At 47.5% G+C, this 22766-nt stretch overlaps 1 protein-coding gene across 5 annotated transcripts in view; it reads right to left on the bottom strand.

The window, feature by feature from the left end:
- Positions 1-22766, bottom strand: part of agap1 (ArfGAP with GTPase domain, ankyrin repeat and PH domain 1) — a 160089-nt gene that overhangs the window by 26216 nt on the left and 111107 nt on the right. For 3 of the 5 annotated variants that reach the window (XM_036540218.1, XM_036540219.1, XM_036540215.1), the window contains 2 exons: positions 13376-13537; positions 743-897 (listed from right to left, as the gene is read on the bottom strand). In XM_036540218.1, coding sequence (XP_036396111.1) covers positions 743-897; positions 13376-13537 — 317 coding nt within the window. Of the gene's footprint in view, positions 1-742; positions 898-6324; positions 6400-13375; positions 13538-22766 lie in introns of all 5 variants that reach the window. The other 2 variants (XM_036540220.1, XM_036540217.1) reach the window with 2 other exon arrangements.

Genomic DNA, 22766 nt, shown 5'->3' with positions numbered 1-22766 from the left:
AAATAACTGAGAACAAGGTCCAGAGTAAATGGGAAAGGTATTTAAAAGAGCACAGCCTCAGCCCTGGGGCATAAACACACATCCAGCCATGACTCTGGCGGTGGAACAGACAGGAAGGTGTGTGGGGGGGCGGGGGGGGGGGGGAATGGCAGCACTCGGGGTATATTTGAGTTACAATAATTGCCAATTGTAATTATAATGGGGGGGTTGGAGCGTGTGAATGCGGGAGAAAAACGTCGCAGCTGGAGTGGAAAACTGACAGCAGACGTTTTCCTCTGTAACACTGGGCAGCGCTCAACGCAGCAGTGTGGGGGACGCCTGTGTGAGTACGTACACACTACCACAGCCCATACCTGCTATCTGCTCCCTCCACCCACTGCAGAACAGTGTGTACTACTGTATACAGTCATGAATAGCATATAGCGTACAGCAGTATGTGATGTATAACAGTGATAAGTAGCATATACAGTATAGGGCTGTATGATGTTGTATACAATAATGTGTGATGCTGTATAATGATGAGTAGCATATACAGTACAGTGCTATGTGATGTGGTATACAATGATGAGTAGTATATACAGTACAGTGTTGTGTGATGTACACAATGATGAGTAGCATATATAGTACAGAGCTGCGTGTTGTTGCATACAGTGAGGAGTAGCATATATAGTACAGCGCTGTGTGATATTGCATAAGGTGACGAGTAGTATATATAGTACATAGGTGTATGTATAGATGTTACCTTGTTCTTGCTGCTCTCACAGGACTGCAGGCTGGCCAGGATCTGGCTCTCGATGGCCTGTACCCAGGCATCCCTCTCCTCGTACGACGTCGCCTCGAAGTGCCACGTCTGGCCCGTCAGCGACACGATGATGAACTCAAAGTTCTCCTCTTGTTCTGAAAGAGTGGAGGGACAGTGAGAACCCCAGACCCACGCTGCACTGCGAATGCTCTCTATATATACACAGTTCAGTTCATCTCAGCCATGGAGCTGCACACATCCCTGTTTTACCCATGATGCTTTGTGTGGTGGATGGAGTTAGCGTGAAACTGACCACAATCAACAGATGTTGCTATGGGCTGAAAGTGATGATGTTTAGGCTATCCAGACAGGACAGTCCGATGGGGAGAAGTGTCACCATGGAAACTGGAAGATTTGTGATGATGTAAATGCAGCAGGGAAAGTGGACACAGACAGGAAGAGTGCAAACTGGTCTGAGTTAGCCATTTACTGTGCTAGCATGTGAGCCTGCATCTGAAATCTGTGTGTTTAAATGAAGCTAGATGGAACTGGTAAAGTGGTAAATGTGTGTAAGAGGTCAAAGGACTCAGCCCTCAAAATTCATTAAAATTCATTCATATTCATGTGGGAAACTCAGAAAAGGACTGAACCCATGGCAGCATATTCCACAATGTAAGTGATAACTCAAACAATGGGGGTTTTCATGGTTATTTACTCCATCTTTGTTGTGAAGAAGCAGGCCCTCTCTTTTCATTCTGAAATGACCTAGTTTTGTACTTCCTGTGATAGATATAAAGAAGTCTGGTCTCTAAAGGGCTTCAGAGGTTGCAGAGAACATGGTGACCATCCATCTCCCCTGTACGCCCAAACACCTGTGTCATGCAGGACACACATAGTACACAAACACACCAAAAACACCCCCCCCCCCCCGAATCCAGGATATCCCGGTAATTACTGCCCCCTTCGCCCCGAGCCCTCCCGCGCCACGGGGCCATCAGCTCTGACAGCAGCCGCGCAAAAGGTCAACCATTACAATCAGGTTGCCCTGCGAGGTGACATATGGATCCAACTTCAAAATGGGTTAATGGGCCAATCAGCAGCCAATTAGGGCCGGCATTAAGCTGCCTCCTAAACCAGTGAAATGCAGGACTCCAGGCACAAGGAAGGATGGTGCGTGTGTGTGTGTTGCGGGGGGGTGGTCACATTTGGAAACTGTTAACAACAAAAGGGAGAAGAGGAAGAAGGGGAGGAGTGGTACAGCCAGGAGCACACAGATGGCTCTGAGCAGGACTCTGCTGATGGGCCATCATTGTGTTGGGGGGGTTCAAAGGGGGCCCCCAGAAACTTGATAGTCGAGAGGAACCAGATCAGACATCCACCGGGCCTCTGTTTACAATTTTACCAAATAGGGAGGGACGGCCGGTCAATTACATAGTGAACGGGCAATTACGGGCGCCCCCTCCTATTGGTCCAAAACAGGCTGGGTTTCCTGCAGCTCCAAAGGACCGGGCCAATGGGAGCGCATGGTCAGCAGGTGTGACATTATGAATGTTCTGGGGGGAGGTCCTGTTATGTCACATGCATTCCAAACTCTACAGGATTAATATCAGCTTCAATCAAGACACAGTCATCACAACAAGCAGAACTGCATTCAGAACTGCCCCATTCCAAATGCCACCGACCAGACACCTTTCCACCTCTCTATTGCAAATAGAAAGGTTAACTATCACTGCAATAAAAGCGCATCAAAACGCATTCATGCAGAAGTCCGGAGATACAATAACAAACTGCGATAAAAGCAAATTTATTGATGGGGAAATTCACAGGGCTGGTACCGAGGTTATGGTGCATTGCATTGTGGGAGTAAAGAGGCTGCCATTTATTGCAGCAGAAGGAGATGAAAGGACACCACAGAGGCTTCCTGTGACTTCTCCGGCCGAGCACGCACACCCCTCTGGTAGAGAGGTGCATGATGGGACCCCTGGGGGTACGGGGGGGTGTGTGCAGAGGTCAGAGGAGAGGACAGAGGGCAGGACTCTCCCCGACACCCCACTGCCTCCCGGGACACTCAGGAAGCCAGATTATTACATCCAAATGCTTCGGCCTAAGCCATCCTGGAGGCTTCTCACTGGCTTCCAAAAAACATACAGCTAATTGTAGTCATAACCACAGGATGTGCATATTCGGGGGAAGTGTTTCAATTCCTTTTGATGGAGACAGTGACAGCAGTGAGTGCATTTACATACATAGCATTTCACATTACACAACCTCATTTTGTTGTTTTCCAGAAAAGATGCATGAACAAACTCGGCATGTTTTAGAAGAATACATGGACAATAACCACTGAAGAACCACACAATGTTGAGCGCAGGCAAGCTATTTTATAAAGCAAATTACAATCGATGAAAAGTCAAATGAGTAGCACATCCTTTCCCTCCCCTCTCTGTTCGCGTCCATTCATGTTTTATGTGAAGCTGACTCCACATTCACCCATGCTCACTAACGCCAGTGAGAGCCGTCTGAAAGGATGGAATTAGACAGCCATGGTCTGGCTCCATCACGCACGGCTTGACTCAAAATGCACTGCCATCACGTCCCCTCCCTCCTCCCTCTCCCGCTCTCTCCCTCTCTCTTTCTCCTTTAGCTCAACATGATAAACTTGTCTGTACAAAGGAAAGCTAACCGCCCATTATGTCCACAAATTAAGTTAATTAAGAATGCTCTCTGTTCCTTCCTCTCGAAACTGCTCATTCTTCTCCAAACTGCATGATAAAAGTGCGGTACATGGAAGAATTACTCATAAGATCATGAGTAAGTGATAGAAACACATCTAGTGGATCTCATGTGCTTCTAAGAATGCAGAAGCACAAAGAAAAAATGCAAAAAAACCTTTTAATTTGTGGCCTTTTTATTCTGGATGGAATGATCTTCAGGAAGTAGAGACTCATTCAAGTCAGTACTCCAGATACCTACACTCCTATAGATTAGAAAGTTCATCAGTATAGAACCATACAAAAAATTATGATTACCAGACTAGCTGAGGCCAATCTTCCACTAATAATCTTGACTTGCTGAGATTTCAGATAATTTTTAGCCTCTGTGTATATGTTAGCATGATGTAGCTCTGTTGCTTCTAACTATAACTATAAGGTGTCATGTGTATGCTAAAACAATGACTGATATGTGTAAATTTTAGTGCTGTTTTGGTCGTTGGCCTCATTTTGGGCTGCTCTCTGCCTGTGTAGGTGATACGCATTGCACGCACCCTGAAGAGCTCATAAAGATATGACCACCAGCAAAATAAATGTATACGCAATATACCTCAAATTCAGGTCATTGAGGAGCAGTCGCTATGCACAGGGGTTTACTCTGCAATTACAAAGGCCTTGCTCCCAACGGCAGACTGTCTTTTTGAACACTATAGGCGTGGCTCTGAAACCTGCGATGGAAATGGGGAGAAGAGCAATGTCCTTACGCTGTGAGCGTGCTGACTTTAGGCCATTCTCCATAAATAAATAACACTGCATATTCCTCTATTTGTTTCAGTTAGCTACAATTGACCGTATGGATGAAAACTGTCATGCTAGAATCTGCCTCAGTCTCTGCACAGGACTGATTAAGACTTGGATCTGTTTTATGTTGAAAAAGCCCACATGAAGACCACCACTCTCCGTTTCTGTTACCCATGACATGGAAGTCCGTTTGGCTGAGGTTTTCGGAGCTTAGATTAATCACGGCACAAAAAGCCAATTCCTCAGCCTCGGCAAAACCACAAAGAATTTTTCCTCGCAAACCGAGGCGGGAGAAGTGACGGAATATTAGCATTACTGTAGGTGAGTGCTGGCTTTTGGAATGTATTTTGGGTTTGTCAGCTTGTGTGATCGCTGGACCGTCCCGTCTTAGATTGGGCCCACCCTTTGCGCGATGCCGAGCCCTCTGGGGTCAGGAACAATGTTCTCATCATAATTAAATTCTGCCTCTCTTTTGGGTGAGGGTGGCTGTCTGACAATTACGGAAACCAACAATCCAGAAAGCTTTGGCACAGAGGCATAAATTAAACCCCGCCCCCCTCCAGTCAATTAATGAATTTAAAAATAAAAATGAAAGGGTATTAGGCTGCGAGACTGTGTGACCCCCTCTGTTTGCCTCCCCGAACCCCAATACTGTTAGTCTATTACAGACGGAGCCCAGTCAGATGTGACAGACTGCAGATTCTAAACACTCATCCAGGCACAGCCACAGACCCCAGATTCATGCCCGGGGCCTTCCTCAGAGGGGTGGTGGAAGAGATCACGGCAGCATGCTGACCTCAGTACAGTAACATAAACCTGGCACAAAGTGCAGTGGAGGGCCAATTAGCTGCTGTGGTGTTGAGATTAAACTGCATCAACACCCGTCTGTTTAAACCTACAATCTCTCTTTTGCTCTAACAGAGATGCACACATACGTACGCATACATACGCAATCCATGGGCCACACACAAGCACACACACACACACACACACACACACACACACACACACACATAAACACACACCTATCGAGAGATACACACACATGTACACATACAAACAGACTCAAAAACACAGACAGACACATAGTCACACATGTACACACAGACATACATGCGCACACACAAATACACACACACTCACACATGCACACACATAGACACGCATACACATGCACGCACGCACACACACACATACACACACGCCTCCTATAAGACGCAAGCAAGCACAAGCAGTTACTCTAATCATTACGCTGAAGCTCCCAGCTACGGAGGAGATATGCAGGGAGGCGTGGTAAGGCAATTTGTGAACTCTGACACGGGCAACCTTTAACGGCAAACAGTACAGAGCATTTACAATCAGGGTGGCACTCGCAGGCGTCCCGTGCTCAGGCGGGGCCTGGTGGGACCGGAGCGATCCGAACCCGGCGCGGAGGAGGGCGAGGGGACGCGGAGCGGGGGAGGGCAGCGGCGGGGGGGGTGGTGGTGCCGGGAAACACAAATTAAAAGACTGTACTTAAATGTCAGAGCACACAGTATTGCTTTGTGACACAGGTCATTACTCGCGATATTATTCGCACCCTTTTGCAACGTTAATAACCTGGAAAATATTACATGGATTGTTCACACGTAGAGAGAAATATATATTTATATTGAAAGAGTAAATAAGGAAAGAAAAAACATGAGGTGTTGGTTGGTGGCAGAGTGAGAGGAGGGGAGATGGGGGGGTGGGGGGGGGGGGGGGGGTTGAAATGGATATTGCCGCCTCTCCCCCCTCCCCAATCCCCAATCTGCTTAAAATGTAAAGATCAGAGCCCTACGGAGGGGCGCAGCGGGGTCTGGACTGTCAGAAACTGCGACACGGCACAGAACACCAATACACAGTAACACAGACAGAACCCCCCCCCCCAAAGAAACACCCAACACGCCAGAGACACAGCATGCTCGCAGCATCGGCCGGGCCTGTCTCCACAGAGAGGGTCTGACACACACACACACACGACTCTCTGCGCCGTGGGTATGCCCGGTCGGCGGCCGTCGTGCCGTACTCGGCGCCAGGGGATCGGATTACCTTCGGTGTTGGCACTGCTGTTGTATATGTTGCGCAGGCTACCAACACGGTTTAGTTTCCACGCTTTGCGCTTGGCTGCGTCCCCGAGAGCGAAAACAGAAACAAAGACAGAGAAAGGAGAATAGAAACAAGACAGAACAAACACAAAAAATTAGCCCAAAGAAACAAAGAGAGAGAGAAGGCAGAAATCAGACATTAAGAAGCAGCAGCACACACAGGAAGCAGTAAGCGACGGAGCAGGAAGGGGTGGGGGGACAGGGGCAGGGGAAGAGTAGTCACAGAAGTGGGGGACAGAGTGTGGATGGGGACAAAGGCACAGTGGGGCTAGAGTTGCTTTGAATATGGGCCAGGGACAGACAAGATGGGTGGACGGGGGGGGCAGAGAATTTGGGGGCAGTGGGACAAGGGGAGGGCGGGGGGGGGGGGGGGATGCAAGGGCAGCGGAGAGGTGAGAGAAGGGGAGGCATATTGGGGTGGGGGGCAGAGAGGTAGTGTGAGTTAGAGCGCATACAGGAGCTTTCACTGCAGCAGATCTGAAGCAAAGACACGTTCTCTGACCTGCAGTGACAAATCAAAGGCAGCAAAATAAAGCAAAACTGGAAGCCAAACTGGACAGTGGGGGCAGTCTATCAGAGCCAAGATTTATCAAAACAGCACAATCTACCTAGCATTAGGGCAGTAACCCTAAAGGACAAAACAGCAAAATCTAGCTAGCTCTGGGAAATGACATGCCACACAGAAGCTAAACAATCTTTGCAGTAAATATTTGTTTCCACAGCCTAGGGGGCCACGTGTCCTTTGGCAGAAAACGGTAACAGATAAAAAGACAGGCTGGCAAAATGATATCAAAGTTGAAGTTCGCTCAGCTTATAACAGTAAAAAATGTAACATTCATGTATGGTCAGGCTGAAAACCTACCACAAAACAGCAAAGAACAGTACAGCAGCCAGACTGATATAGTCACCTACTAAGTCTATACCTAAACCTAATATCAGCAGCTGAACAAGTAGGAACAGCACTTTACAAAAAGGGAAACAACCAGGAAAGACGTCTGTTTCAGGACAGGAGACACTAGCCTTTACTTCCACGGGTACAGGGGGGACAGTACATACTGAACACAAACAACCTCGTATGAACACAGCCCTAACCGTCTAACCATCACTCACGCACAACTGGGACAACAAGTGCTACATTCATGAGTGAAATACATACGTGCATAAATACGTGCATCATAAATGCAGCGACATACCCTAAAGCAATATGAAGACTACACCAAGAAGGGAAAGAGGGTCTATGAAAGGGACCAGTTTCTTAAGTTGACCTTTGCCCTGTGACAGGGTACATTCTTCACTCTTTAAGCAAAGGCTATGTTCCTGTCCATCTCCACGGAAACCTCACCAGCTACCACTGCAGTGTTATTTTCTTGTGCCCCCGGGCCACGGCGGACATTTGACACAGCTAAAACTGGGACAAATAAACCGATTTGCTTCTCTTTCTCCCTCCCCAGTGCTGAAGAACAAGCAGAAAGTGCTGGCTTTCTCACGAATCTTAACCCCACCTGGCAAGATGTCTGTCAGTGACCTCTTCCTGCAGGTCTACAAACTTGGACACAATGCCTTTATGATGGGGGTTAACTTGCAGTAGACAAACATCCAACACAAGTCTTTGTCTGAAATCCATCAGTTCATTCTTTGCCAAAATGTAAGACAGTACTATTTAATTGCTTACATTGAGAGCAACTTTTTAGTTTACTTCCGATACAGTATCCATTTACACAACTCGGTATTCAGAGGCAGCTCAGGGTAAGTACCTTACTTAAAGTCCTAAGAGTGGCACCCCACCTGGGAACAGAACCAACAATTTCATAGTTGTAGTCTGAGCTTGTTGAGTGTTACTCCACAATGATTTATCATATCAGTTCAGAGAATATTTCATACCTTGCTGAAAAGTGCTGCAAAACAGCCTCCCACACAACTAATAATTTGCATTGCGCAGATTTATACACTTAGAGTTTTGATGCATAAATTTTGCCACTCAGGAAACACCTGCAGTGCCACCCGCTGTCCGCCTGCATGCTCGTCCCACTGCGGCGGTCTGTAGAGCAGGATGTCTTTCATCTTCACACAGACTCCCGTGGGTCAGGAACACGTGGCCCCGCCCACAGCGGGGCTACACTCAGCGACTGCCGAACCTCGTATCGCCTTTCAAGGTTCCCGGGTTCCGAAAAGATGCTCCTCTGAGATGATGATTATTTAATGAGGGGCACTTAGAGCTCTCAGACCGCACGGTGATCGCTTTGCTGTGATCAGCAGAGCTGCACTCGGGGGTGGGGGGGTCAGTGTTCTGTGGAGGCAGGCGGGCGGCCGGGCGAGGGTGGCCTTTCTCCCCGGGGTCTGCCATTTGGTGAGGAAAACGCCGTTATTGATCCGCACATGCGGACCGGGGGGCCCCCGGTTTCTCCCAGAGCGGGAGGGGGGAGGCTGGAGGAGGGGGGAGAGTGTCTGAGGGTCCTTTGTTTTAGGGGGAAAGAGAGAGCAGGTAGCTTTTAATTAGAGCTCCCGGACCCCGCACCATCTCGCGCGCACACACACACACATATATGCTCACATTCACACACACAGATGCAAACACACATAAGCACACACACACGCACACACAGAGCCCCCACTATCTCCTGCTCCTGTGCTGAGCAGTGGCCACATGTCCACAGAGCACATTCCAGGGAAGCAGCCCCAGTCTAAGGCATGACAAACACGACTACGGCCTCAAAAACACCAGGGAGCAGTAACTGATCATTATATCTGCAAGTGACAGTAAAGCTTAAGTGACTCGTCTCGTCTTTTGTCTGAGAGACTCTGACCAAAACATCAGCTGCTGCCTCTGGGACTCTGAGAAAAACTGTGCAGAAATTTAAAGTTAATATGATGCCATTCGCAAACACGCAGTTGGTGGTTGTTTGTGATCAGGTCCCCCGCTGGACTTAAACCAAAATACCTCCTACCACTCAAAAAAAAAGGAAAAAAGAAGAAGAACAGAAAGACTTTTCACTCTCATCTAGATACCGGTGCGGTCTCTCTTAATCTGCAGAATAAGATAAAAAAACGAAAGGTGGAAAAACAGGATGCGCACGCTGATTGAGGTCGGAGGTCAAGCGGGAAGGTGAGGGGTGCAAAGGCGGGAGAGGTGGGTGAGTGTGAGCGCGGCGGCGGGGCGCGCGTCCCCTCAGCAGAGGCTGTACCTGGGCTTGGCCGGCCCTCATGAATAACGGGCCGGTGACAGGGTTATACTTCATGTGGCCCGCGGCGTGACACACATCCAAGCCACCACGCACAAGTGCTTAATGGCTAAATTGGGAGACGGTTACTAATCGCTTATTGAATAATGAAAGTGACACAGCTGATAAAAGATTTCAATACTCTGGATTATTTATAATATTTCACTTAAGTGCCCTGCTGACAAATGGCCGCCCCAGCGCAGCGGCCAGGGAGCGTTTGGCAATACTCAGCCTTTTTGAAAAGCGTGAACCTGCGAGGCCCAGTGGTCCCTGGCCCCAGGGTGCTCCACCAGGGCCAGCGGGGGCGGCTATAGCTAGCGGATGGAGTCCCATCCTCCTCCAAGGCTTGGGTGCGAATATTCTGTTGCTCGCCTGTTATGCTATGATGACCCCCTCACCCACATGCTCGCCTGCTCCCTAAATGCTTGCCCCCCTTCTCTACAGCTCATGTTCTTTTTATCTTTTCTGTGGGAAAATGCAAACCTGCTGCATGCTGGCAGTTGGACGTCCGTCCTGTGACATCGGGCAAGGCCTGAGGATTCTGGGAGGTTCTACCGCAGTGTGGCCTTTGACAGCAAGCGCGGTGCCTTCCCATGTCTGTGACCGCCGTCTCTGATCTCATTAGTGCAGCGGTCAATTATCTGACTTCCACGGCAACCACTGACCCCATGCCATTAGCCACCGGGAGCCCCTGCCACAGGGGTCTGAAAGCAAACACCGTGTGGAGCCGTGCAGGAAAGAGCAGGTCAGAGGAGAGGGACCCTTCAGCACACGACAAAAGCACTCGTGTGAGCCAGCAGTGAGAAGCAGTGCTCCTCTGTGGCCACATGGGGGCATGACAGGGGGGTACACACTCCAAGCCAGGCATCACAGCCAGTTCAGGCACAATTACACTGCTCTTTTTATTCATTTCTGAAATGAAGTGGACTGAAAGACAACCTCATTCCAAACAGATATTTCTTTATAGCACAACTTTAAGCTCTAAATTTTTTTAAATGTTTTCTAGTTAAGGCACTTTATTAATGTTTTTTCCAAGTGAGTAGTTCTCTGCTTCTATGTGATGACTTGAGAATCTGATCCCACTGTGAACAGAAACGCACTTTCAGACTGATCAAAAACATCGAGACAGCGTCAACAAGGCCCGTATGAAATTTACATTTGCAAAACAGCTGGAAGCAATGTGGCAATTCTAAAAATACTCCACCTGCTGAACTTGTTGTTTCATGCCTGAAATATCCACTGCAATTGTTCAGACGACTGCCTAAATAAGGCTGAACTTTCATAATGCCGAGAATGCCACCAGAGAAGGGTACTCTTGCACACCCTGGACTTCTCTTCACGAGTTTACTGCTTAAAGGTCTTTTAAAATGTTACATATTTTTAAACACATACTTAAGAGAACTCTGCTGCATGTGGCTGTCAACTCTTTTCTTTCAGTGTGACCATTTTTGGGCTTCTTCCGTGACCCCAGGCTACGTAGGTGGTGGAATGAGTGCGGAGTGGTCTTGGGAATAAAAGCTCCATTACTGGGCCTGCCGATGGCGGTCTCCTCATGTGACATGTGGCACTCAGTGGCTCCTTCTCCACCTCTGTGCTGATACCAATCTCCCTTTGTCTGCTCATTCAGACTGGCAGGTCCACTTAGTGCTGCTGCAACACCCACTGTGTGTACATATAGACCGCCCTAGCAGAGGGGGGGCATTATTTCACAGGCCCACTACCCCCAGTGTAGGCCTGACCAGACTCGCAAAGTGCAAATGACTTTATTTGATCACTATCCATGAACTATCCATGCTAATCACTGCGCAACATCTCCATGCCCAGAGCCTCACAGAATAACATGAATGACTTTTTTGGTCATTTCCGGTCCCTTACGCGGAATTCATATGGGGACAGGGAATCTGTGAAACTATGCTAACAACTAAAATCTACTTAAAGACGTCTACAGATCTGTCTGCCAGGGACGGGTCTAAGGGAATGCAGCCAGCATCCCTGTAAGGAGAGACTAGGATGGGAAACAGGGTCTTGGGAATGGAGGCAGAGGTTAAAAACCATATAACACCTTTGTAATTAAGCTTTGGAATGAGCAGCCTTAAAGTGCAGTGGACATCTGCTGGGCCAAAATGAGCCTGAGGCTATGCAGTTTTAGAGAGCCGACAGAAAAAAATCCCCCTTTCCCACCGCAGACCTGGGACTAAGCGGGCTCACTGTAATTTTTTCACAGTAGAGAGCTGCAACCAGGTTGGCTCATTATACCCCTTTCCCACTGTAGAGCTGGAACTAGGCTAGCTCATTATACCCCTTTTCCACTGTAGAGCTGGAACCAGACCGACTCATTGTACCCCTTTCCTCACTGTAGAGCTGTAACCTGTCTGGCTCATTATACTCCTTTTTCACTGTGGAGCTAGAACCAGACTGGCTTGCTTAATTCAGATACTGGATGGTTTACCAGCATTTCTCTGTTTGTACTGACTGGTGTCAGCTTCCACCATGAGCACTTGTTGCTAGCCATCTTAAAGGGGAGCTATAGGCTCTCTACATTGCAACCCCTAAAAAGCGACAATGCACTCCTTACACATGATATCAGCAACAACAAGAGTGCCAAATTAGGTTAGCCAATGCTCTGAAAAGCCACGTAAAGCTCTCTCATATGTATTGTGCCTGGGTGTGGCCCTGGATGTTGAGTCATGACCAGACGTTTGGACAATTACAGTCCAAGCCTCATAAATTTACCAAGTGTAAAAGAATGCTTCTAAAATGTGAAAAGTGCATTTGCATGTGCAGACTATCACGAATCAATGCATAACAGAGCTACGTCAGGGCAATTCTGTCAGGAGCTACGCAAGGGAGGCAAAGCAGGTAATGAGAAATATAGAAAGAAAGAGAGATACAGAGCAAAGAAGAAAACAACAGGGCCAAAAGACAAGGTTTAAAATAACTGAATCTCAAAAGCTTCATAATGGTAAATGTAGCACATTAGAAATTAAAAAAAGGGTTGGAAATAATCCCTAAACAGGCCACCTACAAAATGGGGTAACACGGGCTCCTCACGCACAAGCTTAAATACCGAAGTCACACACCTGCCAAGGGACAGCAGGACTATAGAGCCAAGGCTTCAAAGCCAGTATTAGATCAGGAAGAGGCCCTTACTGGTTGTGCAGCTACTGTGGAACATGACAAGAGGGGGAAGCCCTTCATCTGGCATCCAAACAGAGTACTGCCCTCTAGGGGTGTGTCCAGTGTGCGTGTGTGTGCGTGTGTGCGTGTGTGTGTGTGTGTGTGTGTGTACATGTGGTCCAATGTGAGACCTGGTGTACATCAACTCTCCGGCACTAGAAGATGTTATGACGAATCACAGCGACAAAACCTTCGCCCTTACTGGTAATCTTAGAGTATTGTATATTAATTTGCACTTTTCTCCCCAGCGAAAGAGGCTGGTGGTGATGCAAGACCCTCATGATGTGAACTGAAGCCAGGGCCTCTGGGAAATGACTGTTTCCCAAGCCTGTTCCACCAGTGACAGGTTTTCCAGTGTTCCCTCTAACTGATTACTGATAAACCCTCATCAAGAGATACGCAGGCTTTAAATGCTTCACCTTCTATTCAAGATTATTATTATTATTATTATTATTATTGTTAATACTAATAATTTAAATAAGGCAGATTGGATAAAGTGTAGCAGAAATATTTGATTTTAACAGCCAAACAGAGGCAGCGTAACTGCTGCATGATGGGCTGTGGTGGAACAGGGCTGGGAAACGGTGAGGATGGAGTTACCTTCCGCAGTACCAGAGCTGCCGTCCGCCTTGAAGTTGCTGGTGCTCTTCTTCCGCCGGTGCTTCTTGCGGTTGGCGTGGGGGGAGGGCGGGGGGTCCACCTTGGGGCTGGTGGTGCCGGAGATACTGGGGCTGGAGCACAGCGACTCCCCAAGACCCGTGTCTGTGAGGGGGGGGCAAAGGTCAAAGGTCAACACACCAGTCCCTGGAATAACACTTACAGTTTGACATAGAAACAGTGATTTATGGTGGACTTCAATGTAAATTACAACAATATTTCTAGTGACATGGAAAATGTGCACCAAATTTCAAGGCTCGAGGTCACACTGAATACTGACACATTTTTTCCTACTGCTGCAGAATCCAATATGGCAGCTGTACCACATGACAGACAGATACCAAGTTTGGTGACACTTCTAATGGGTCTCTACACTGCTGTCTAAATGGATTACATTCCAACAATTTCAGCTATTTCAGACATTGTAAATATATATATGACCGTATCATATCAAAATGTTAGCGGTAACACATACGTTTACAAAGATGTTATTGACCAAATTTCGTACCACTCCTTTCCAAGCAGAGATGAGTTGCAAGTAGTACATCTAAACATGGATTATAATCACTAAAATGTGTCCAATTCAAAAGCACGTGGAAGTAATATTTCTGAACAAATCTGCAAGAAACTTTGTTTCTGCATGTGGCACAGTAGATACGTATGAAATTTCATACCAATTGGCCCTGTGGTTGAGATTTTAAAAATGATGTGCATATTACACACAAAAAAGTGGCACAATTTGGCTTACAGCTATCACTGTGTTCGACACAGAAAAAAGAATAGATTTTGAAGAGGAGCATCAAAAGAAAGCATCAGCGAAAGGTCAACACGCCAGATGGTGTAGCAGGAGATGGTGGTTTACAAAAACACAATGGAGCAAAATCCAGTATGGTGGATCCTGTGGGCTCTTCTGGTAGAACTGATCCGTGAGAGTAGGAGATCCTGCAGGGCACATCTAAGACACACTAGCATTTTTTACTATTGATTTCAACAAGTATGAGGAAACTGGAAATTCAACTGTCTGTTATAGCGCCACCAGGTGCCTGATCAGTGCCACACACCCAGGGCTACGTATCAGAATAAGCCTCTGCTCGTCTGCCCAATGTCACAGGCTTTTGATAAACTGAACAGAATTTATGGAAAAAATGGCAGAAAAAATATGAAATAGTCAAAAGAAAAACAATGGGGTTCCAGCACGTTGGATGCTTGGCCATCCAATAATAATAGGATCCATAAAGCAGGCTGGCCCTGGTGAACAGCAGTCTCTCAGGCACAGTAATAATAATAACAGTAGTACTAATAATAATAATAACATCCTGAAAGGCAGCTGGCTCTGGCAAAGGGTGCTCTCTCTGTTATTATAATTACAATAATAATGATGATAGTAATAATGATAATCATAACATCCAGAGAACCACTTGGCTAAGGCGACCAGCTCTGGCACAGTAGTAGTAGTAGTAAGAATAATACTAATAATAATAATAATAATTATAATAATAATAGCAGCATGTTGAGAGGCAGCTGGCTGGGGCGAACAGCGCTCTCCCTGGCTCAGGCCATCAGGAGGCAGTTTCACTTTTCATGTGCAGGGCTGACAGCTGTGACTGCAGGCTGAATGAAATAACATTCAGTTCACATCAATATCAGGCCGAGCCGCTGGAGTGATGGGAGCCCCCCTCCCCGGCAAGGCGCTCACTCCCAGCCCGGCCGCCCGCCACGCCAGACAGCCCCAAGGACACCCATAACTTATTTTACAATCATTTAGTCTCAGCTCAAGTGGAAAACGTGACAACTTATCTCTGCTGACAAGATGCCATCCCACAGCACACAATTAACTGCTGTGGATTAACTGCCCCTACATCTGCATCCCCCCCCACCCACCCACCCCGCGATCACCTTCCTTGCCCCCCATGCGGTGCATATTCTCCAGCCCCTGCTGGCCTCTCCCTTTCAATCCTCTCTTCCTCTTTCTTTCTCAAGCCTTTCTGGCATCCCCTCAGTCTGCCTTCTCTGTGCTCATCTCATCTCAGAGACTCTCGTCTTTCTGTTCAGCTCAGATGTGGTGGATGCGGAGACAACTAGACTTCCTGTCTGAACTCCATGTGGGGTGGGGGTGGCGCCCCCTTCAGGTGTGGAGTTGCCTGGAGCCACAGAGAACACTTGATATGGGAACTCTCACAGAGCACTCTCGATACAGGAACTCTCTCTCACACACAGAGCACTCACGATATGGGAACTCTCTCTCACACACAGAGCACTCTCAATACAGGAACACTCTCACACACAGACCACTCAATACAGGAACTGTCTTACACACAGAGCACTCTCGAAATAGGAACTCTCTCTCACACACAGAGCACTCTCGATACAGGAACACTGTCTCACACACACTTGATACAGGAACTGTCTAAACACACAGAGCACTCTCGATAAGGGAACTCTCTCACACACAGAGCATGCTCAATAGAGGAACTCACTCTCACACAGAGAACGGTCAATAGGGGAACTCACATAGAATGCTTGATACGGGAACTCTCACACAGAAAACACTCGGTATGGGAACTTTCTCGCACACAGAACTGTCAGAACTGCTCTGCCCTGCCTTCTCGATCTCTGAGAGACGCTCCAGTTGTAATGATCAACGCGGTGCTTGGCCCTGTGCTCCGCTTGTCTGCTGTGCAAGAACAGCTTACTGAGGACTGACAGGATGAGCCTGTCCCTGACTAAACCGTCAGAGCCGCGACTGGGCAGGAGTGTCACTTTACACACTGTGACACCTGCGCTTGCTCTAAGCACTGAGGAAAGAGGAGTTTGTGAGGGGTGCCCTATCCCCGTGCTGTGGTGAGGTGATCTGGGCCAGTCCCCTTCATTGAGAACCCGCTGAACCCAGAGTTACCCGACCCTGCATGGACACTGGGCCTGTGACCACACATACCAACTTGAGCAGCTATACAGACTACAGGATAAACCGCACAAGGACTGTTAACAAACCGGCAAGCCTCTTCAAAGGAAGCACGAGATGCTGGGATTTAAGTAATTTCAAAAAGTTATCGTTACTTTTCATTTTGTTCTGGGGGCTTGATGTGCTTAAGAAGTCTCTCCAACGTCAGCGTGGAAAAGGAGGCTTCCGCCGCTCTGAGACCGATGCCGAGGCCCCCGAGTGGGCCGTGCTGCTGAGGGATGGGGAACGAGGTAGCCAAAGCCATGCCCTCCAGACAGGCAGAAATTAAAACAGGAAGACGAGAGCACTGCTCAGGACAGAGGGGATGGGGGCGTGCGTGACGCACTCTCCCCCCCGAGCCAGCTCCATTGTTTGCTTACAGTGAGCCAGCCCCCCCCCACCCCCACCCCCACGGCCACAGAAACCATCTCCCAATTAGAGACACAGCCATTAGTCTTGTTAGTAATACTTTTACATAATTGAGGGGAAAAGGCAACAATAATAATAAAAAAGGCCAAACCTATTATTTTTGTTCGCGCGCGTGCTTACGGCCATGTTTGCTGAGCGGAACGGGGGACTCCGGGCGACAGATGGAGGCCCCTAGTCTGAGGCGCACGCAGGCCTGCGGTTTTAAAGGCGGTAGGCGGAGAGCGCCCATTCTCAACGAACGATGACAGTCTCTTCCCCCCCTTCCAAAAGCATTCACTGCATCATCTTTTAGCTTCATGGTCCGAGCCCCATCTCAAAAATGTTTACCGCCAAAAAAAGGCTAAATTAATGTCACCGCCTCAGTTCACTGCATTTTAAAGGTTTAGAATCAGCAAGTGATGATCTTATCATATCGAAGGTGGATCAACTATTGATACTTTGCCTCACTTAAAGCCATACTGCAATGCAGCTGAGGACCCGGCCTCTTACGTAAGGTGCCTGTAGGAAGATGGAACATCTCAATCATAAAAAACTTAGCAAGTCTTAAAAGCAAGAGAAACAAAGAAAGAAGAACGAGGTAATTAAATCTTTTCATCCACAAACACTTAAGAAGTGCTGACAATGTTCTGCCCAATGCATTCCCCTCCATGTTGAGGTAGCACACCTTTGATGCTTCTGGTGATTAGTTCTGGTGGAGCTGGCACGGGCTGGCACAAGCAGGCTTGTTTGTCAGAGATGGACACTGCTCTCTGCTGCTTGCTGTCAGAGCACAGCCAGGTTCAGGTCTGGCTCAACAGGAAACAATTAACCAGGTATGATTGAGCTAACTGAATACCAGTTTTCTAATGACTCGCACTGTGAATGGGTGAGAGGCACAAATGAACAAAATGATCTGAGAAATACCTTTAACTGTGCTGTCATCTTCCTGCCAGCACACACACACCTCCGCCTACACACTTCTCCCACAAACGACTTGCAGAAGGTAACTGCAAAATGGAAAACCCTCATCCTCATCAGAGGGGATTAATGAGGTCGAGCAGCACCCTAAATCTATCGCACACAATGACCCACCGGAACAAACCCTAAGGAACACGGCCAAAACTAGCTATGGTCCACAAGTCCATGTGGTTTTGTCTTGTTTTTGGTAAAGTTTAATTTTCAGCTAAGTGTACACTTTGGCTGCTGTTAATCACTTCATTCTGTATGACACGATATAGAACGGGCCCCATGATTTGAGGCTGTTAATGTTAACCAGAGATGGTCTTTCAATGACTGGACAGAGCCTCAAAGTCCTTATGCCATATGATCAAAAAAAATCATACCACAAAGAAACTGGAGAAAATCACTTCCAAGCCATAAAAAGAGCTTAAATGCTGGAGAAACAGCAGCGTGCAGCTTAAAAAGAGGGTTGGACACACTTCAGGTTATCAGCCGTGCTAAATCCAGCGTCACGTTCTACAGAGCAAACATGAAGAGTTTTTCAGGGGACAGCTACAAAGGGGAGGGTGGGGGCTGGTGGGCTGTGACACCGTGCAGCTCCACCTCCTCTTCTTCTTCCTCCCAGTCTGTGTGAAAGTGGCAACTCAAACCCCGGCCGTTTGAAGCCACACGGGGAAGGGGGGTACTTCTCCTCAAACTAAATGCAGGGTTTTTATTTCCTCAGTTATGGCACATTCCTGCCACTCCACACATCCTGTCCCGGCCTAATCACACCAATCCCGGCGAGGTGTGGCAGAGGTGAAGGGGGGTCACTGAAACACAGGAAACTTAGTCAGAGGGGGGTTAAGTCAGAGGAGGGCATGTGAGGACCCTCCTCGCGGTCTCCGCCCGCCCTGGAGAGCCGACGCCGCGGCTGGGAGAGGCTCTTCAGGGACCTGGCCTCCGCGGAGGGAGAGCTTCGGCTAATTGCTTCACCATTGCATTATTTCCCCCCCATCTTTTTTTAATGTCAGCGAAACAGGGGCTCGTTTCCGCAAGCTCCTAGGGCTAGAGGTGACAACTTCAAGTCACCCGGCCGTCATAGCACATCGCGTCACCAAGTGCATCAGCACATCATTAGGTCCGCATAAAGGTTATTTTTAAAAAGGGCCTCTCCGTTGCCAGTGATGCTTTCAGACAGGTTGGAGTACCGCGCCGCTAACAGGCACGACTGAGGCCTTTAGGACTCCATTATCCTCCGCTGTCTGACATCATTCCCAGTGCTGCGCAGCAACGCTACCTTCACAATATCCACTGAAACCATTAACCATAAATAGCCTAACAGTGCTATTCTCTCACAACGCAGTGTGATGCTACCCACCAGTGCTACTGACTACAAGTACCCACCACCAACACTCTACTGTATCATCTGATCTTTTTTATTACCTTTTAATTATTTGATACTGCTGGTGGGAAAAGAAGAGGACAGAGGCATTCTGGGAAATCAGAAGGGACAGAGAAGACACAGACAGGAAAGGTCTGTGCGTTCCTGCTGCTCAGTTAACTGAGTCTGCTCCATCCACGAAACTGCAAAGCAAAGCCCTCCATCGGTCCCAGGCGCACACAGCTGAGCAGAGGAGCCTTCTGGGAAAACTTACAGCCGTAAGTGGCCACATTAGAACAGTGATGTGGCAGCTGGCCCCAGCTGTGGCTCTGACAGCCCCCCCAACCCCTTCGCTCCCCCCCGGAAGCGCGTTTAAGCATTTCACAACTTTAATGGTTGTCTCGGCGAGGCACGCGGTTATCTCTGGAGGGGGACACAGACAGACAACAGCCGACACGACCCTGTCTCTCGAGCTAATCATCACGCTGACGGACGCCGTGTCAGCCCGTTGTCCATCACTGTGTGTCACTACAGAGAGACACACAGCTGGGGCTGCTGTGGATCTTACCACACTTTAATAAGATTATCTACAAATACTAATGCCTTCAAATGATCATTATCTTATTATTATGGCCTTTTTCCTTATGGCCTTGAATTACTGACTTTTTATCTTATATTAAATATTTCCACGTGTATATAAATATATAAATATTTCAGCTGAACTGATCACAGAACTAGCAGGCAGTTACTGTACACTGCCACCTTTCCCAGCATGCATCAGGTCTGGCACGGCACTGAAGGCGAGGCAGAGTCTGTTAAGGTGGGACAGGGAAGTTGTTATTTTCTTCATACGTTCAACTGCCAAGACGCTCCTGTTTCCTTAAAAAGAAGCCATTTCCTTTGAGTCTTTCATTTAAAGGGCAACATGCTGGATACAAGTACAAAGACGTTCACAACAAAGGGAGAAACAAAACGTGAACACGTATATCATCGTAAAAAAAAAAATGTAAGTTCTAAAACTAGATCTATGTGATGAAAAAAATGTTTCTCAATGTTTTAGAAGTGACATTCTACACTTGCATGGATACAGTCTTTGTCTTTGCATGAACCAGTCATTTTAAAAAGAGAGAGGAGCCAGCAGAGGACATTGAAGCAGAGCACTCTTTACTTCAAAGTCTTGCCTGAATCACACAGCAGATACAGAGGGAGAGCACGTCGGCCATAAAGGCGTTCATACGTCTTATGTGCGGCTTGTGGAAACGTTTTAAAATGATAAAAAGACCCATCCTGCACTCACTCACAGCGGTAAGGTCCTCCTGAAAATGAAATTGGGCTCGAGCAGAATCGTTATTGAGACCAGAAGCAGTGCGTCGTAGCAGTGCATTTTGGTGGTTTAAGCCATCCGTTTGTCTAGATGCAGTCAGCAGGCCCTGCGTCTGGCAGCTTAACGGACAATTGAGACGACTGAGATCAGAGACTATCTGCTGAAAAATACTCACACGCGCAGACGAGACACATTCATTTCTCAGTGAGGTTACAGGAAACGAAGGGTTAAATGGCAAAGGAAGAAAATGAAAGAAGTGTCTCAATATCAACGGCCCCCTCCTACACCCCCACCCCGCCCCATCCCACAGACTGGGGCTAATTGAAAAATCTAGGCACTTTGTATTCTCCTCTCCTTAAAATGAATCTGGAGTTGATAATCGTGGTCTTTGAGTGGCCATTAGTTTGATAAACAGTTAAAGCAGCATTAGGGCCTGACAGCTGAATCAATGGGAGATATACGAGAGATCCAGGAGCACAGTGCTGCCCCCCTCCACCAATCCCCATCACTCTCTCTGTGTCCTGTCATTTCACCAGCATGCCATGCTGGAGCTCTGCCTCCTGACCAGGCTCCACTGATCGGGCTCTCTCTGTGTAACAGAGCTGACTGTGACTCCACTGATCGGGCTCTCTCTGTGTAACAGAGCTGACTGTGACTCCACTGATCGGGCTCTCTCTGTGTAACAGAGCTGACTGTGACTCCACTGATCGGGCTCTCTCTGTGTAACAGAGCTGACTGTGACTCCACTGATCGGGCTCTCGCTATGTAACAGAGCTGACTGTGACTCCACTGATCGGCTCTCGCTGTGTAACAGAGCTGACTGTGACTCCACTGATCGGGCTCTCTCTGTGTAACAGAGCTGACTGTGACTCCACTGATCAGACTTTCTGCAACAGAGCTGACTGTAGCCCCTTTCAGACATGCACTGAAAGCCAGAACTTATCTAGCCATTACCCTGAGGAGCTGTATGTGAGAACGCAAATGTCCGAATCAGTCGGACTGGACGTGAGACGGACTTCACTCTGTCAGCTCCCAAATACAAAGTCTGTCTAATGTCGGATTGAGTCCATATGTGAACAGAGCAGGTCATGTTCCGGAGAATCCACGGCAAGCGAGTGGGCGTGTTGATGACGTTTCTTTCTATCATGAGACTGGCATGAAACCAGAAGAATACAAACATCTGCTTCGTACTCTTTTCTGCGTGCCTGTATATTGATTTTAGTTGACATTGCGGATACGTCCAAATACAAGCTATTTTGAGTCCAGTGATCGTTAAAGAGATAGCTATAGCTATACTGCCAAAACTTGTCTCTTATGATGATTAATAATGTTGGTTAGTAGTTTATTATCTGGTTAGTAGCTAGCTAAGCTGTAGCTAAGTAAGAGTGATAGGTATAGTGAGATATGTGAACTAAAATTACATAGCAGACTGTCGTGTATTCTCATTAAAAAAAACAAAAAAACAAAATGAGAAACCCGCAAAATAAAGTTCTTATTTATTTAAGCACGTTAACAAGCAAATATTGCATTTCAGTGGCACAGATTTTCCTGGCTGTCTGCCAGCCTGACCATCGATTACACGCCAGCTTCCAGCAACCAATCAGGTGTGTTTACATCACATCGACGTCAATTTCAAGAACCAAATGTCAGTCAAAGCTGGCCTCCAATACAAAGGCACAACGCTGCCTTAACAGTGTAACTATACACAACACAGACAACAAAAACTTACCTTCCTGTTATGATAAATGTATAATTAATAATAAATTATGTGTACCAGTAGCACCATTTGGATGGCTATGTGTGATATTTTTATAGGCTACCCAAAAGTACAATAACTATGTTTGCTTTCTCCTCCTCCATGCCACATTATGTGCCCGTACCATGGAAGGTAAGACATTGAAAAGAAAAAACTTGAAAATACTTCAACTCACGAATACTTTCCGTGAAGTCGTCAATACTTTTCACTCGTGAGAATGCAACTGGCATCACTGGAAAATACCACGAGGAAATCTGGACATGTCTAAACTTGCAATGATTTCACGCGACAGTGTAACATACTACAAATGTAATCATTAATGGTCACATACTGGCTACTACACTCAAAAATAGCATGCAGTATACAGTATATACTTGTGTAGTACACAGTACACAGTATGGAGCAGGTGGTTTCGAATACAGCCACTGCGATTTCTGCAGCGTACTTTTTGCATCATGTCCTGCCTCCTGCACGCTCTACCCAGGCGCCGCCCCTCGCCTAAACCAACTGGAGTATTTCCTGTAGGTGAGAACGCGTCTGACATAGACAAGCTCCTGTTGTGTGCTACATGTGTGAAAGGGC

Source organism: Megalops cyprinoides, chromosome 11 (genome assembly GCF_013368585.1).
Source record: "Megalops cyprinoides isolate fMegCyp1 chromosome 11, fMegCyp1.pri, whole genome shotgun sequence".
In the NCBI taxonomy this organism is placed as follows: Eukaryota; Metazoa; Chordata; class Actinopteri; order Elopiformes; family Megalopidae; genus Megalops; species Megalops cyprinoides.
This window is presented reverse-complemented; position numbering and strand designations above follow the sequence as displayed.